This window comes from Tetrao urogallus (genome assembly GCF_951394365.1).
Source record: "Tetrao urogallus genome assembly, chromosome: 5".
In the NCBI taxonomy this organism is placed as follows: Eukaryota; Metazoa; Chordata; class Aves; order Galliformes; family Phasianidae; genus Tetrao; species Tetrao urogallus.
The window spans coordinates 6171374-6185945 of NC_136818.1; the positions used below are offsets into that span (position 1 = coordinate 6171374).

Below are 14572 nucleotides of genomic sequence, written 5' to 3' on the forward strand. Positions count from 1 at the left end.
GCTGTGAGGGCACCGGGCTGTAAGGGCAGACGGGAAAACCGGCATTCGGCCGCGCTACGCCGCGCAGCCGCCTCTCGCGGCGCCGGGGCGAGCGCGGGCTGCCGGCGACGCCGTTGGATGCCCGCCGTTATTTCTCGTTAGGCCGCTCCCCGGGCTGCGGGGCCGGCCTCGGGGCGGGGGGCGGCCCTGAGGAGACGGCTCCCCCCAGGAGCCCCGCGGCGAGGCGGGGCACCCCTCAGGCCGGGCCTAGGCGCGGGGCGGGGCGGCCTTACGCTCTCTCAGGCGCGCTGGGCGGGAAGGAGGCGCGAGCGCGGCGCGCGCTCCCTCTTTCAACGGGAACGCGCGGTCAGCGCCGGAAAGGCACCGCCTCCCCCGCTCCCTCCTCCTCCGCTCCGCGAGCGCTTGACAGGAGGCGGTCACGTGGCGGCCGCAAAGCGCCTCTTTGCGACCTCGATGACAGGCAAAATGTGCGACAGGCGCCGTGCGGGCGGGGAGGGAGCGGCGCTGCCTCCTCCTTCTCCTCTTCCCCGGGCCGGCCGCTGAGCTAGGCAGCGCTGCTCGGCCCCGGCTCCCGCCCGCCCCGCCGCCTCCCGGCCCTCTTCCTCCTCCTCCTCCTCCTCTTCCTCCTTCTCCTCCGCCTGCTGCTCTTCTCCGTCCGGGCCCGGCCCGCCGCCTCCATGAGCCCGTAGTTCCCGCCGGCACAGCTCTCGCTGCGCGGGGCAGAGCGGAGCCGGGGCTGCCGCCGGCCGCCATGGCGTCCAACATGGACAGAGAGATGATCCTGGCCGACTTCCAGGTAAACGGCGGCCCGCGGGGCCGGGGGCTCGCTCCGCTTTCTCTGTCCGCCCGTTTCGGTGCCTCCGGGGCTCTGTGGGAGGATCGCGAGCCGCTCCTCCGTTCCTTTATTTCCCCGTCACAACACGTGCCCCGGGCTCTCGGGCCGCGCCGATGCGACGTCCCCCTGAACTCGGGGAGCTCCGCGTCGCGTCCCGAAAGCTCTCAGCTCCGCCTCGCTCCCCCAGCCCGCGCAGGGCAGGCGGTGCGGGGCGGTTTGGGCGGAGGCCGTGCCCGACGATGGGTGCCGGCCCGGCTGTGCCCTCCTCGCGGCGGCGCCGGCTCCGCGTGTTGTAATGACGGAAGGACTCTCCCTTCCCCGTTCCGTACCACAGCGTGTCTGTGTAGAAGGAATATGCCCTCGCTGCTTGTTGCCTCTCCTCCTGCCTGCGAAAAGAGGTGACGTTTGACTTCGACCTCTTATTCTGAAGTGCGGTGTTCAGCATTTATTGCGGGGCCTGCTCAATCTCTTCTGTGTACTGCTTCCTCATGCTGCTTGTTTGCCTTATTCCTACTTCCAAGAACGAGTAAACAAACAGGTGGGTGATACTGGTTGTAATGGTGGGCAAAGCCTGCGAAGAGCAGCTTGTAGGGATATCAGATCGTGTTTGAATATCTCCTTAATATTTGCTTTTCAATTAACCATCTTTTTTAAGCTTTGTCCTCTTACAGTGCCTGATTTTTGACTGGATGTACTCTTGGATTGAGTTGTAAACCTGGTCGGTGAATGTACTATGTCTTAAAAGAGCCTCTTTCTCAGCTGTCAGCTGTAAAGTTAACATATTCCATTAAAAAAAAATGGGAGGGAAAAACTCCTCCCTTCCCTCCCTGTGTGTTTAACAAGAACATTTCCTTGGAATTAGAGGTGATGCGATCATATTGTACGTTACATAATTCCTCTTTTGCAAAACTTATCTGATTTCTTCTTGATGTAACATGCAGAGTTCCCAGCTGATAACAAAGAAACATTTTCACTTGTATGTGAATATGTTGCACCCATTTTTATTTGAACATTTAGTGAATGTTTTTATAATCATTTGATTTGCTGCTTTTGGAGTTACTTCTGTGTACGTAAGAAGTAATGTCTCAATTTTAAGGATGGGTTTTCATAGCTTTTTCACTACCAATACATCACATAAAAGGAGACTAAGGCTCCAATTCTGCATCAGTACCGATGGAGACAGACTTTATGGAGTCCCCCACGTTACTAGCTAAAAAAGCTTTACGTTCCACGTGAGAGGCAATGATTCAGTTAGCTACAGGTAGATCTAATAAGGCAGGCTTTTTTTTTCTCTGTCTACTTTCCACACCTTTAGTGGCAATGCTATTTTTTAGTTCTGCAGTAGTTTTCTGCTTGGGTTTTGAAACCAGCTACGAAAAGTATAAGAGCAACTCCATTATTTGTTATTGCAAAGACAAGTAAGTATTGTTGCAAACTTGCAGAGCAGCGGTGGAGCTGCAGGAATGGGCTGTATAGAATGAAGGTGATGTGGTTTGCACCCAGGAAATAATTTACTGTGTAATAATGCTTCTTTAAAAGAACAGAATAAGGAAGCTTCCATGTTATGTACTTGTTTATTTCTGTTGTTGTCTTTGTTACTTTTTTTTTTTTAGTAATTCTCAAACTTTCATCTGATCCTGAGACACTGAACTGTCACTTGTTGGACAGTGCTAATCATTTTTAGGCCTCATGTCTTTTAGCTGTCAAAAATAGTGGAGGATTTTGAGTATTTTAAGTATGCAATGGGATTTGCAACTCATTAACTAAGATTTTAAAATGTAAAGTAAAACATTATGTACAAAGCAATCTTTCACGGTTTCGTCTTTTATTTATCTGATTTTTTTTTATCAATAAATGTATTTCTCAGAGTTGTTTTGCTGTCTTTTATGTTTGTGTTGGATATCTTGCTGAAGAATGGTGTACACGATGGGAATTTTAAAAGCCATTCTTAATAGTTGAGCTAATTTTGTTGAGTGAAACTGGGAGGGAAACTTCATCAACACTTCACACTGAGCTTTCCCAAGTTTCTTTTAAGAAGAATAGAGCATTGGTCTTGGAACTTTTACAGCTTGAAAAGGTTTTCCATCTTCCCCCTTATTTATTTATTCATTTATTATTAGGTAAGTCATAATCGTGCTAATGTGTGATGCTTTTGGCAGCATTCATGGGCTTATTTTGTATCTCTCAAAATCATTAGGGATTTTGCCATTAGTTTAAACTAGAGTAGGATCGTATATTGCATTTGTTAGTTGTTTTTTTTTTTTTTTTCCTTTCTAACAAGGAGAAAAAATACTTGAAGTTATTATAGTGTACTCATATGTAAGTACATGCATTGGATAATTTTATAAAAGACTAACTGCAAGATAAAGCTATCTACCAGATACAGTTCTTAACATGTCTCAAAGCAATTGAAGGCTGTTCTGTGTGATTTTGTTTTCTTTCCTCCTGCTGTTTTTTTAACAAGGTGACTTTATGCTACCTGTAGAGTACTAAGTGTGTATATGTAGGTAGGTTATGTAAGCAACCCATCTGGCTTTTCCCCCTTAGATCCTCCCTTAGGAAAGCTTCTACCAAAGCCTGGTTTAGTGCACCATCGGTCTGTTTTCAGTGGAAGGATATGAAGGGAGGATATGTGGGAGTTAAACCCACAAACAAGTTTTAGCTCTCTTCCTAAATGCAGTTCAGAATTTCTCCACAAAGTGTCATTGGCATATAGAAAAAATTCCACAGGAGAAAAAACCCAAACCCAGCAAATTCTTTGTAAAGGTAACTGCATGTGAATTGGTAAAAGTGATGCAGCAACATAGGTCAGGTTCTGTTACAAATATGGGAAAATAATTTCTACTGCTTTTTGTTGTCATTTTTCTATTTGTTGTGTTTAACCAGGGGCAGGTAGTCAGTCCCCAGGTAGTCACTTGGTTGTAGTCACTCGAGTCGTGTTAATGACCTGAGGAGGTAGGGCTTTGAAGAGAGTTGCTCTCCCAGTGTATTAGTTCACTTTTCACTGTAAAGAACAACCAAATAGCAACTTCAATTGCAGTTGTGAACTTAATCACGACTGCTATTTGTGCTGACCTTAATTAGATTAGTGTAGTTAAACTGTTCAGAAATGAAAAACAGTCTTTGGGTATTGGCGGAAGGGTCAGATAGGGACATTTATGTACACTGGTACCTTAGGATGGGTGCTGAAGTTTTTGTCAGTGTAAATCATGTAACTCATAGGACCGCTTTTGTCAGTCAATGTAGTTGTCCTCACAGTAATTCCTAAGCGTAAAGTGGGCCGGAGGGTTGGAGTACAGTGGGAGTTGCCAGCTCTTTGGGTGTCCATCTGTTACAAGAATATCCAGCATGTAAAACTTCCATAGGAAATTTTTCATGGGATTCACACTTCTCACTGACCAAATAAATTAGTTCAAGGTTTGATCTGGGTGGGAAGACTTTGGAGTGGAATAGTAAGACTCGAAAATCCTTGCTTTCCTTGAAACAACAGGTATCTAATAGTTTGTTTCCTCTGTGAAACAGTCATGTGGTGTTTTTTTCTTTTCAAAATTAACTTAAAAAGTGCTGGGCAGTGGAGTGCTTTGGTATGGTTCACATACTCGTGTATAAAACATACTTATTTTCCTTCTGAGCTTCCCCTTTGCATCAGTCTTTTTCTCAAAAAAAAAAAAAAAGAGATTTGTGGGAGGAGCAAAAAGTGGTAGGGAAGATAGAATGTAATTGTCAGAAAGGTGAGAAAGCATGCTAGATAATCCATGTTTTAAGTTAGAGGATTGATGGTTACGTTGGTACCTCAGCCTTGGAGTCTTTATTTTTTTAACCATAATTCAAGCTACTCTTTTCATTCTGGAATGGTAAAACTAAAGAAACTGCAGAGTCACCTTCACATGGAAGTTAACTAGTGCTGCTAAATATCTGACAAAGATACTGGTTTGATTTTTTTTGTTTTTGTGACTGTGGGAAACATCAGTTTGCTTCAGCCCTGTTTAAGCTTATCTCTGTTACGCAGTTTTCACTTTGTAACAGTCGATGTGCAGAATTTGTGTGCGTTACTTTTTCTTTGCTGCTGGAGCTTTGCTTTCTTCTGCATCTATTGTTGTGTTGCCTTAAGTCAGCATTTGTTACCTTTTAGTTAATGCCAGTCTGAAAAGTTGATGGGTGAAAAAGGTAGGCAGATTGAAGAACAGCTTCAAGTTAGTGCACGTGGTTCTTATCCTGCACTGTGAACTTCTGCTGGGGGCTGGAAAGAGCATCCCATGTGGTGTTAGTAAGAGGAGTTTATCCACCCGGGGGTTTTGAGCCTATAGTAAAGTTAACGTTCATATAATTGATTTCTGAACGAAAAGATGTTCTTCACATTTGGTCATGAAGATGTTGAAGCAGAAAGGACTGTTGTTGATTTCTGCGAAGGCTTTCTGTGACGTGTTTGGCAATTCACTTAGAGCACAGCCCTCAGTGCAAGATAAATGCTGAAGAGACATCCAGTCAAAGGCTAAATCTTTGGAAAGTGTTTTCAGACTTATTCTTAAAGTTCTTGGAGGCCTGTGCTTTCATCAGGAGGGCTGCCATGGCACCTGAATGTCTGTGTTCAGATCTGTCTGAGTTTAAAAGCTCATAGTCTTGCTTACACCACAGCCAACAGGATTCATTCATTTGTGTGACAGCTGAAGAGCTTTAGCAGCAAGCATTCCCAGAGCTGAACTGAGCTCTGCAACTCCTCACAGCTGGGAGGAAATGCAGTCCTGTGAAGGTTAGAAATCAAGGTTTGGGAGAGGCAGGTTTGTTTCCTCTTTCCCTCCTATTGAGTGTCTTCAGGTAACAGTGGTTTTGTCATGTCTTTTAATTTTGTGCATTACACAGTCAGTAGCAGCATTGCAACTGGTAGTTGGACCTCTCGGTTTGCAATGCATTTGGTTTTGTTTGCTGTGAGTGGCCTTAGGGGTTGAGACGTGATGGAAGTATACTGCATGCTTAGTGTATGTCAGTTTGGTTACTTTGTTTGTCATTGGCTGCTGCCAAGGCTGTTGCTCATATTTATTTGTTCTTTATGTGTTTTTGAAGAACCAACAGTTGAATTTCTTTAGATACTCCTAGATTCACTTGTAACACCGGAGCTCATATGCACCAGGACAAAGCTGGTTGGACTTCCTCATCTCATCTCCTCTCTGGCCTTTAAACAGGAGATGAAGTGGATTGCAGAGTTGCAAAATGGGAAATTCATGTAAGAATGTTGTTCATTTTATAACATGATAACTTGGATATTTTCACTGATAGCTCTTCATGGAGAAGCCTGCTATGCTCTTACATAAGGACAGATATTTAATTAGAAATACAGTCTGACATTTATGGAAAGAAGATACTGTGATATGTGTACATTACAGCCTAGCTGTAAGAACCTAAATAACTTACTTCTGGAGGACCGATTCATTTTTAGGAAGAGGTTTATGCAGTTCTTTTCATTCAATTACATCATAGTAATCACATCACTTTTTCCATTGGCCCATTCATATCGGTATTTATGTTTGTAGGTCACTGAAACTGACTGAGAGGTGATAGATGTTTTTCAAACGCTAAGACAACTAGTAGCTATAATCTGTGAGTTATTGTGTCTGTCATAGAGGCTAGGAATGTGTTTTCATTGTAAGAAAAGAGGACATTTGTTTGGCAAATAAAAAGTAAAATGTGCGACTAACGTTTCTTTGTGCACAAGTATCATTTACAGTAAACATTTACTGAGTTGATATTTTTGACTGGAGGGAGGTGTAGAAAAGAAGAGGGTGAAGATGTGAGTTGCTGCAGTTCCTGAGGAGCTCTGGGAATTTCCAATCTTAAAAGAATCTCAGTGCAGAAAGTCTGAGATGTTCCCCTCTCTATTTGGGCAGTTGTCATAGTTCATTTACCATTGCATGCCTTGTTTTCTTGCTTTTCCTACTGCGAACAGGAGTTAATAGCTTATTAAAGAAACTTCGTAGCTTTTTTGGGGATAGAATTTATATTTTTGTAGTGAGCAGATATGTTTGTGCATTGCACAGTCAGTAGTAACAGCATTGGAACTGGTAGTTGGGCCTCTTGGTTTGCAATGCAATTGCTTTTGTTTGCTGTAAGTGGCCTTAAGGGTAAGGGATGAAAGCATACTGCATGCTTAGTGCATTTTGGTGGGGCAGCCATTAGATGAGTCCTTCCTTTTAACTGCTGTAGAAACCTAGAAGAAGCCTAGGTAAACACCTAGCATTTGAGTTGTCCCTCAGCATTTGGATGAAAGGAAATTATGTGCTTGAGTGATACCTGCTAATTAAGCCCATTTTTTTAGAATTTACTAGATAATATGCAATTGTTAAAAACAAGTTGAAGAGGAAACCAAAGTCCTAATGTATGCGTTAGATGTTATTTGGTCTATCAAAGCAGTCCTGTGGTGATCCTCTGAGTTTAACTGGCTGAGCAGGTCTTTGTTCTGTGGAAGTAGTTATGCTTTCAGAAGGTACTTCGATAAAACTGAAGTTTGAAGACTCTTTGAAACCAGAGCAGAACAGATTAGCCTTTTAGAGCTATTTTACATAGGTTTCATATTCTACCTATTGCAGGAAACAATTTGTAAAGACAAGAGTTCTGGATCTGAGTCATCTCTATTATTTTTTTTAAAGGTCAGGTTATTTGTGTGAGCAAATACCAAAGGTGCTGTATCAGCTCAGACTGAAAACCCAGGTTGCTGAATGTCTCATCTGCAAGCGGTGGCTGGAGGCTAATCCTTAGGAAAGAGCAGTAAGAAATAGTATTTGGATGGGTTTTCCTGTTTCTGGAAGTCAGCATTTTGTGAGTGTAATGATAAAGTTCTTTAGGAGAATTTTGGAAATTGTGTCAGTTTGATACAGCTTTGAGTTCTTCATCATTTGAGTTCTTTGGAGATCTCTGAGTAGTTCTATGATATATAGGTTTACTTTTACTCAGTATATTGTATATACATTAGTGTATGTACTCGTCCTATTCTGCATGTTTCACTGCAGCTTCTACTATCTCTTGTGATGCAGGAGTCAAAGTTGCCCAAACTGCAGGAATCTTAACCCTCTAAGGTTTCCCTCCAGTGAAATTCACAAAAAGTTTGATGCCTGCACTGTAGGAAGAAGGGGAGATTGAGCATTTAAGGCTGGTTTAAGAAACAGTCTGTTGTTTTTTTTTTTGTTTAAAAAAAATAAAATCATTTGCTGAAGTTCCCTTAAAATTTTGGAGACTGTCTGATCCTGGTGGTTTGTTCTGGGTGTGTATATTGATGCTTCAGAATAACAAAGCTTCTCTTTACAGAGATCTCTTATGGGATGAGCTTTAAGTTCCTCTGTAGTGAAAATGAGCACACACAATTCGTTTAGCTTTTCCATTGTCCTTGCCTTCCGTTAAAACTTCTTTGGTATCTTCTTTGATCCTTCTGACCTGTTGGCAACATTCCTTGTCCTGATGCTTTTAAAAGCTTATGTAATGTTTATGTCTTTAGTCAAATGTTTTTTATAGTCATTGTTGGCCCACTTTATGGTATGGCATGTATTTTACTGGGATTTGCGTGTTCTTGTACTCTCCTATTTTGGAGAGTTGTCCTTGTCCTGTTCTGAACCAAAAAATATGATATGGAATGTCGAGTATAGAGATACAGATGTATTAAATAGGAGTTAGTGCTCTTCCTTTGTATGTTGTCTCAAAAATGGATTTTATTCCTTCTTAATTTCTTCTAGGATACTATTGCTTTATAGGTAATGAGGAAAAAGATATTTGTGACTATAGAGGAACCGGAGTGTTTCTCTGACCCTTGTTTTCCATATGTATTGTTTTCTGACATTGTAACGTATGCAGAGCATTCCAAAAGTAATGCCTCCTATTTATCTCTGTGGAAACTACAAAAGATACAAAGAGCACAATAAAACTATTTGGTAGAGCAACTTCTCATCTACAGAATGCTGTTTTTCAAGGTAGCTGCTGCCCCTAGTTGTACATTTTCACTATCAGTGAACGAGAGCCTGCATGCTGCTCTTGTAAAAATCTGAACCAATGGAGATGACCCCCTCTTGCCTCTGCTGAAGTGCACCACTGACCGTGCTCACATCCACTGTTTGGTCTCTATGAATGCTCATCGTGTATCAGTGAATGTTAGTGGGTGCCACTTTTTTCCATATGGAGGAATTCAGTGACACACCTTGGCTTTATATACGCTTCCATGTTGGATGCCATTCTGTCAGGCTGCCCCTCGGCTGCCATCTGTCACACGACAACAGCATGTAATGGGATATTGGTGGGAAGGTTCAACCTCTACTGCCATACCACCAGTGTTTGCTTCTGACACTGTGGATCAACATAGTAAAACAAGAGGCATTACTTTTGGAGCGGTATTTGTACACTCTGAGAGCAACTGTGATTCAGGCAATGTTGGTGTTTTTTAATTTTTGCTGAGATGCTTTTGCAGATTAAGCAAGCACAGGAAAAATTATGATAATCTGAACTAAAGCATGTTGTAGTTAGATAGCAGCTGTAGTGAAAGGACATCTTCAGCCTTCAGAAAAGGCAGACGGGTTTAGTAGTCCAGAGTACTCATCAATGGCTGCTTGTTTTTGATTTGGCATGGTTTGTAATTCAGTTTGAGCACTGCTCTCTGCATGTAGTGCAGGGAGGATGTGGCTAAAATCCTCAAGTGTTAGATGGGGCTTGTGAAACTGGGGTTCACGTCTTGGCTCAGCTGATGGACTTCCTGGTGTTGTGCCTCCACGCTTTCTGGAAGCAAAATTTGCTACAGATTCTGGTGGAAACCATTTGAATATGGTTAATGTGATTCCAAGCTAGCTAGTTCTGCTCAGAAGTGGTTGGAGCTTCATGCTACCAGCTCAGACTTTGTACCCTGCTTGCTTTATTCAGGAGCTCTGCAGTCATCTCAGCGTGGGCAAAGTTCACTCTTGTTTGCCTGGTAACTAATAGGTAGCAAGTCTTGTGTGACCTTCAGAAATACCACTCTTGTTACCCTCTGTAGAAGGGGGACAATGTTTTCTCACTTTGTGTAATGCAGTGCTCGAGTAGTATGAACAGTTGGGGCAGGAATTGAAAGCATTGGGCAAAACTCGAGCATGGCGTGTGCGCCCAGACCTTCTCCAGACTTCTGATGCTGGTAAGTGTATTAGCTTGTTTTGTGAACAGCTGGTGAATCTGCTTCATTTTTACCAGATGGTCTTCCGAGTTATGTAAAAACAGACAAGTATTCTTATCTCTTCATTTAGATGCTTGCAGTAGGTGACCTTTCAGTTTGTGTCTCAGTCGATATGCCTGGATGTTTTTTAAAATGTTTCTCTAAACTAGAAAGAAGTAAAAGTTAATTTAATAACCACAGATGACTCATAGTAAGAACAGTCTCATTGCATCAGTATGGTTGGGTTGTTGCAGGGTTGAAGTGATACGGGATACCATGCAGGGACTTGTGTCTTGTTCTCCTGTGTAAATAGTGATATGGTAGGAGGGAATGGCCTCCAGTTGTGCCAGGGGACGTTCAGTTTGGATAGTAGGAAAAATTTGTTCTCTGAAAGGGTGGTCAGGTACTGGAACTGTCTGACCAGAGAGGTGGTTGAGTCACTGTCCCTGGAGGTGTTCAAGAAATGTTGGGATGTTGTAGTGAGGGACGTGGTTTAGTGAGGAAATACTGATGATAGCTGGATGGTTGGAGTGGGTGGTCATGGAGGCCTTTTCCAACCTTGGTGGTTCTGTAATTCTGTGTTGCAGTCTGTGTGGTCGGGGGGCTGATGGGGCTCTGGCATAAGAAATGCCCAGGTACTCAGAAATCCCAGTTGTGAGGGTCCCCTGCCATGGCCAGAGAACCACCTAGGTGGAGAGGCAGCTGGAGCTTGTTCAGTAAAAGGAGAGAAGGAGCTAAGGGGGATCTAGCTGCTCTTCCATCTCTACAGCAGGCAATAGACAGTATAGCATTCAGTATCTTAGAGTGGCAGAGTGAAAGGACGAGAGGCAAAGGTTACAGGTTGCATCAAGGAGAGTTATAGCTAAATGCAAGGGAAAAATCCTTCATTTGATGGTGATCAAGCACTGGAGCAAGCTGTCCAGGGTGGCTGTAGACCCTGTCTTCAGAGATGTCCAAAACCTGACAGGAAGCTGAAATGTGTCTGTGAAATGACCTGTCTGCTTGTGATTGAAGGAGTCAGTAAAACAGCAAGCTGAATTTTGGTTTTATTGGAAGGTTAAGTACATGAGGAGACAGAAAAGAAGGATATTGCTGTTATTTCTGATGCTATTAAGAACAGTTCTGAGGTTTTCTTAACTGCCACCCTTGAGAATTCTGCCATTCTTTCTAGCAGATCTGTAGCCTGCACCTGAAAAGAGTTTTTCTTGCTCCTAGTCTCTTATCTTTTAAACAGTAAGTTACTGAAGGGAGAATGAATTGATTTTAGCAGTATTTGTTCTTTGCCAATGGTTTTGATTTGTCTTTAGAAATTCATATGTCTTTATAAAATACAGCTCCAGCTGTATTGCTGGATCCAATAATTAAAAAAAAAAAAAAAAAGGTTGGATACTTTTAAAAGTAATAATTTCCTAGGGTGCTGTCTGTGTAGCTGCAGTGGTGGGGATGAATTAAGCTGTCTTCCTGGTATTTCGTAGATCTCAGAAGGATTAAATCCTCCCAGGTGACATCACCTGTTGAACCTTGTGATGCCTTAATGGAGTTATTTTCCCAGGTATTGCAGTTTTGGGTACATGTTAAGAAGATGGGCTGAACTATAGCTGCAACAAAATGCTGATGGCTGAAAGCTCTCTTCATCCAGCACAGGAGACTGTGCATCAGTTGTTTCAGTATCTGAGGAGTAGGCATTGGACTGAATGACAGTAGCTTAGTCTTACTCTGAGACAGATGGATATGATGTTAATGAGAGGAAAAAATCTGTAGCTGACAACTGGTGTGAGTCTGTCCTGTTGATCCGTTGTCTGAGTTGACTGTTCTGGGTGCTTGGAGCTAGGGCTCCAATGTAATCCTTTCTGCTGTATGGACCTGTATGTGTGTCGGCCCCAGGTTACTGCAGGAAGCTCAGCTGAAGATGCTGACTGCAGAGTGCATGTGAAGGCTAGTCAGGCACACTGTGAGCTTTTTTTTCATGCCTGACATTTACAGGAGAGAGAGCAATGCATGATGTAGTAGTTGCCATGCAAGATGCAATGCATGATGTAGTTCTCTGCCATCTGTCTGTCTGTTTTTAATGGTCCTGAACCCCTTGTGTGAAGCGTTTGAACGTATCGCCTAGATTGGGTTAGTGCAGAAGTGGTCCCTGCGTGGGGAAAACATAGTGACTGTTGGTAGTCAAAGGAAATGAAGAGTTGTTCAACTGATCGTTGAGAGAGCTGGACATCAAAGTCATTCCAATCAGTGGCTGTTAGGCTGACCCTGGTTTTTGGGTACTTCTGACTGTTGTGTTGTGTCTTGATGAGAAGGAGGAGAGGCCACAGGTGAGTAGGGATAGCAAGTTCTGCCTGGCTGCCAAATACCATTTGCTCCCAGCTTCTGTGCAACAACTGCCACCAGCTATCTATCAGGGCTGCAGTAGCCTAACTCTGTATTTGAGCCAGCGACAGCTGTTTGCTGCTCTCCCAGCTTCTGCAGGAGTAACAGCCCGGCTCTCTGTGCTGGGAGCAACAGTTGTCTCTCCCAGCTTTGCTGTGTAACAACTGCCCGGGTCTCTGCAGCAGGTGCAGGAGGAGCATTTTCAGCAGCAGCTGCCGCCAGATGGGGAAGTCAGCTGTTTTCCTGTGATGTGGAGGTAGGCTAAAGCCTTGGCTGGTGAGATGGGGGGGTCACAGAGGTTCTCAAAATCCAGATGCAGCTGTTAGAGCTGCCAAGGTTAGACCACCCTGCAAGGAATTAGAAGAGTGAGTCTACTGCCATGTGTTAAAGCTTTCTGTAAGCATCTCCAGGGTTTGTCTTGGATGCCTGGAACTATCTGCCCTTCAGTTGAATTATTTCCTCAAATGATTACTTTATTTTTCCCTATTTAACAGTGATTCAGATTACTTTGCCAATTAAAAAAAGATAGGCCACTTGGTGGATAGCTCTGAAACTCTGCACGGGTAAGCTCTCCATCAGTAACTAAGGTGATAGCTTTACAGCTTAGCCATGTGAAAAACGTTTGGAGGAGAGCTGCAGAGAATTTCCTGTGTGCAAATCTAAATCTGGCTGATAGAAACACCTGGTCTGAAAAAGCAAGGTGCTGTGAGAGTTACTTTAACATTCAGTAGTTTTGTCTTCAAAATCTGTTCTTGTGCATTCAGTAAAAAACAACAGTTCATTCATTTTTCACGTTCATTTTCCTCTTGTGTGGTCTGAAAAACCCAGGAGAGACTGCTCAGTCTCTGCAAAAATGCTATAGCTGCTATGGAGGGCAAAAGCGCTATTTTAGATTTAGAGGAAATCCAGAGAAGAGAAGGCACTCTTCCTAACGTTTGCTTCCCCTTTGGCCTTTGGTTAAATTTCTGGATTTCTTTTTGATGTATAAATGTTTGCAAACCAGTAAACGTGGAAGATTTTACCTTTACTGTAATCGTTGGTTTAAGTTTCAGATTTTACTTGGAGGATGTGCTTGTTGTTGCTTAGGTTTAGTACTTTGTGATTTAGTACTTTGCTGGTAGGAATTTTCTGCTGAGATATTTAATGCCTTCTATGAAAATAAATCTGAATAAAAATCAGTTAATCTCTGAATTAAAGTGGAAAAAATTCTCATCATATTTCTAACTGCTTAATAAGAAAGGCATGCTTTTGCTTTTCAGAGTTTGTATACTTTCCAGAGGCTTGAATTTTTTTTCCTGTTACTGTTAGAATTCAATGTTTTTAATTGTAATTTTTGCTTGGGCAGAATGAAAGGCATAAGAACGAATGAAACACATGTTTTATGTATTGTAAAGGAGTCAGCCCTGTGATTCTTAGTCTGGCTTCCTGAAGAAGTAATGCATATGAGATTATGGTGCCCAGGTGTCCTCACAAATATCTTCTGAACCCAAGTACTCATACCAATTAAATTCTTCCAGATTTAATCAAAATAAAAAAAGGTAGCGTGGAAATAATTCCTTTTAAAAAAAAAAAAAAAAAAAAAAGAAAAAAGATTTCATAAATATTCTAGTCATTGGAGAAGCTTAAATCAGCTCTTGTAATTAGGAATGAGAGATGAACCCATGAAGAACCAGGCTTTATTAATTTTGTGGCTCACAGGACTGCTGCTTCCTTATGTGTATCTTCCAGAGGGAGACAAAAGCTGGTGTCAGGCTGTGCTGGGCCTCATCCTGCCCTCCAGAAGCCCTTGATGTCACGGCTGTCAGTGAGGCCTTGTCTTTGGTGCTTCACCGTAAGGAAAATAATTGAGGTTCAAACCAGACGATTTTCTGGAATTGATGGTGCAGGAAACAAACTTTTGTTTTTTATTTTTTTTAATTTTCTTACTCATCTTTAAACCGGTGATGGAGCATGACTTGAGACAGAAATTTGTGTTTGACTGCTTGTAGTGTCTGAATCAATTCTTCTCCTCCATATTGAAATGTTTTTCTGAAGTCATAATCTGCTGCAACAGATACTTATATTACAGCATGCTAAGGAAGATTTTAAAACATGTTTGTGGTTTACATTAATCAGTAGCTTTCATTCCTCCATTGTTGTAATTCCAAAATGTTTGTTCCTCTTTTATTGGCACCTAACAAAACTGACAAAAGTAGTCAGTCTGAAAAGTGAAA

At 42.7% G+C, this 14572-nt stretch overlaps 1 protein-coding gene across 1 annotated transcript in view; it reads left to right on the forward strand.

The window, feature by feature from the left end:
- Positions 1-751: 751 nt before the first annotated feature.
- FAF1 (Fas associated factor 1) overlaps positions 752-14572 on the forward strand; it is a gene marked incomplete at both ends in the record, with an annotated part of 143134 nt that continues 129313 nt past the window's right edge. Inside the window, one exon of the mRNA XM_079536576.1 lies at positions 752-796. Within this exon, the coding sequence (XP_079392702.1) occupies positions 752-796 (45 nt within the window). The remainder of the gene's footprint in view (positions 797-14572) is intronic.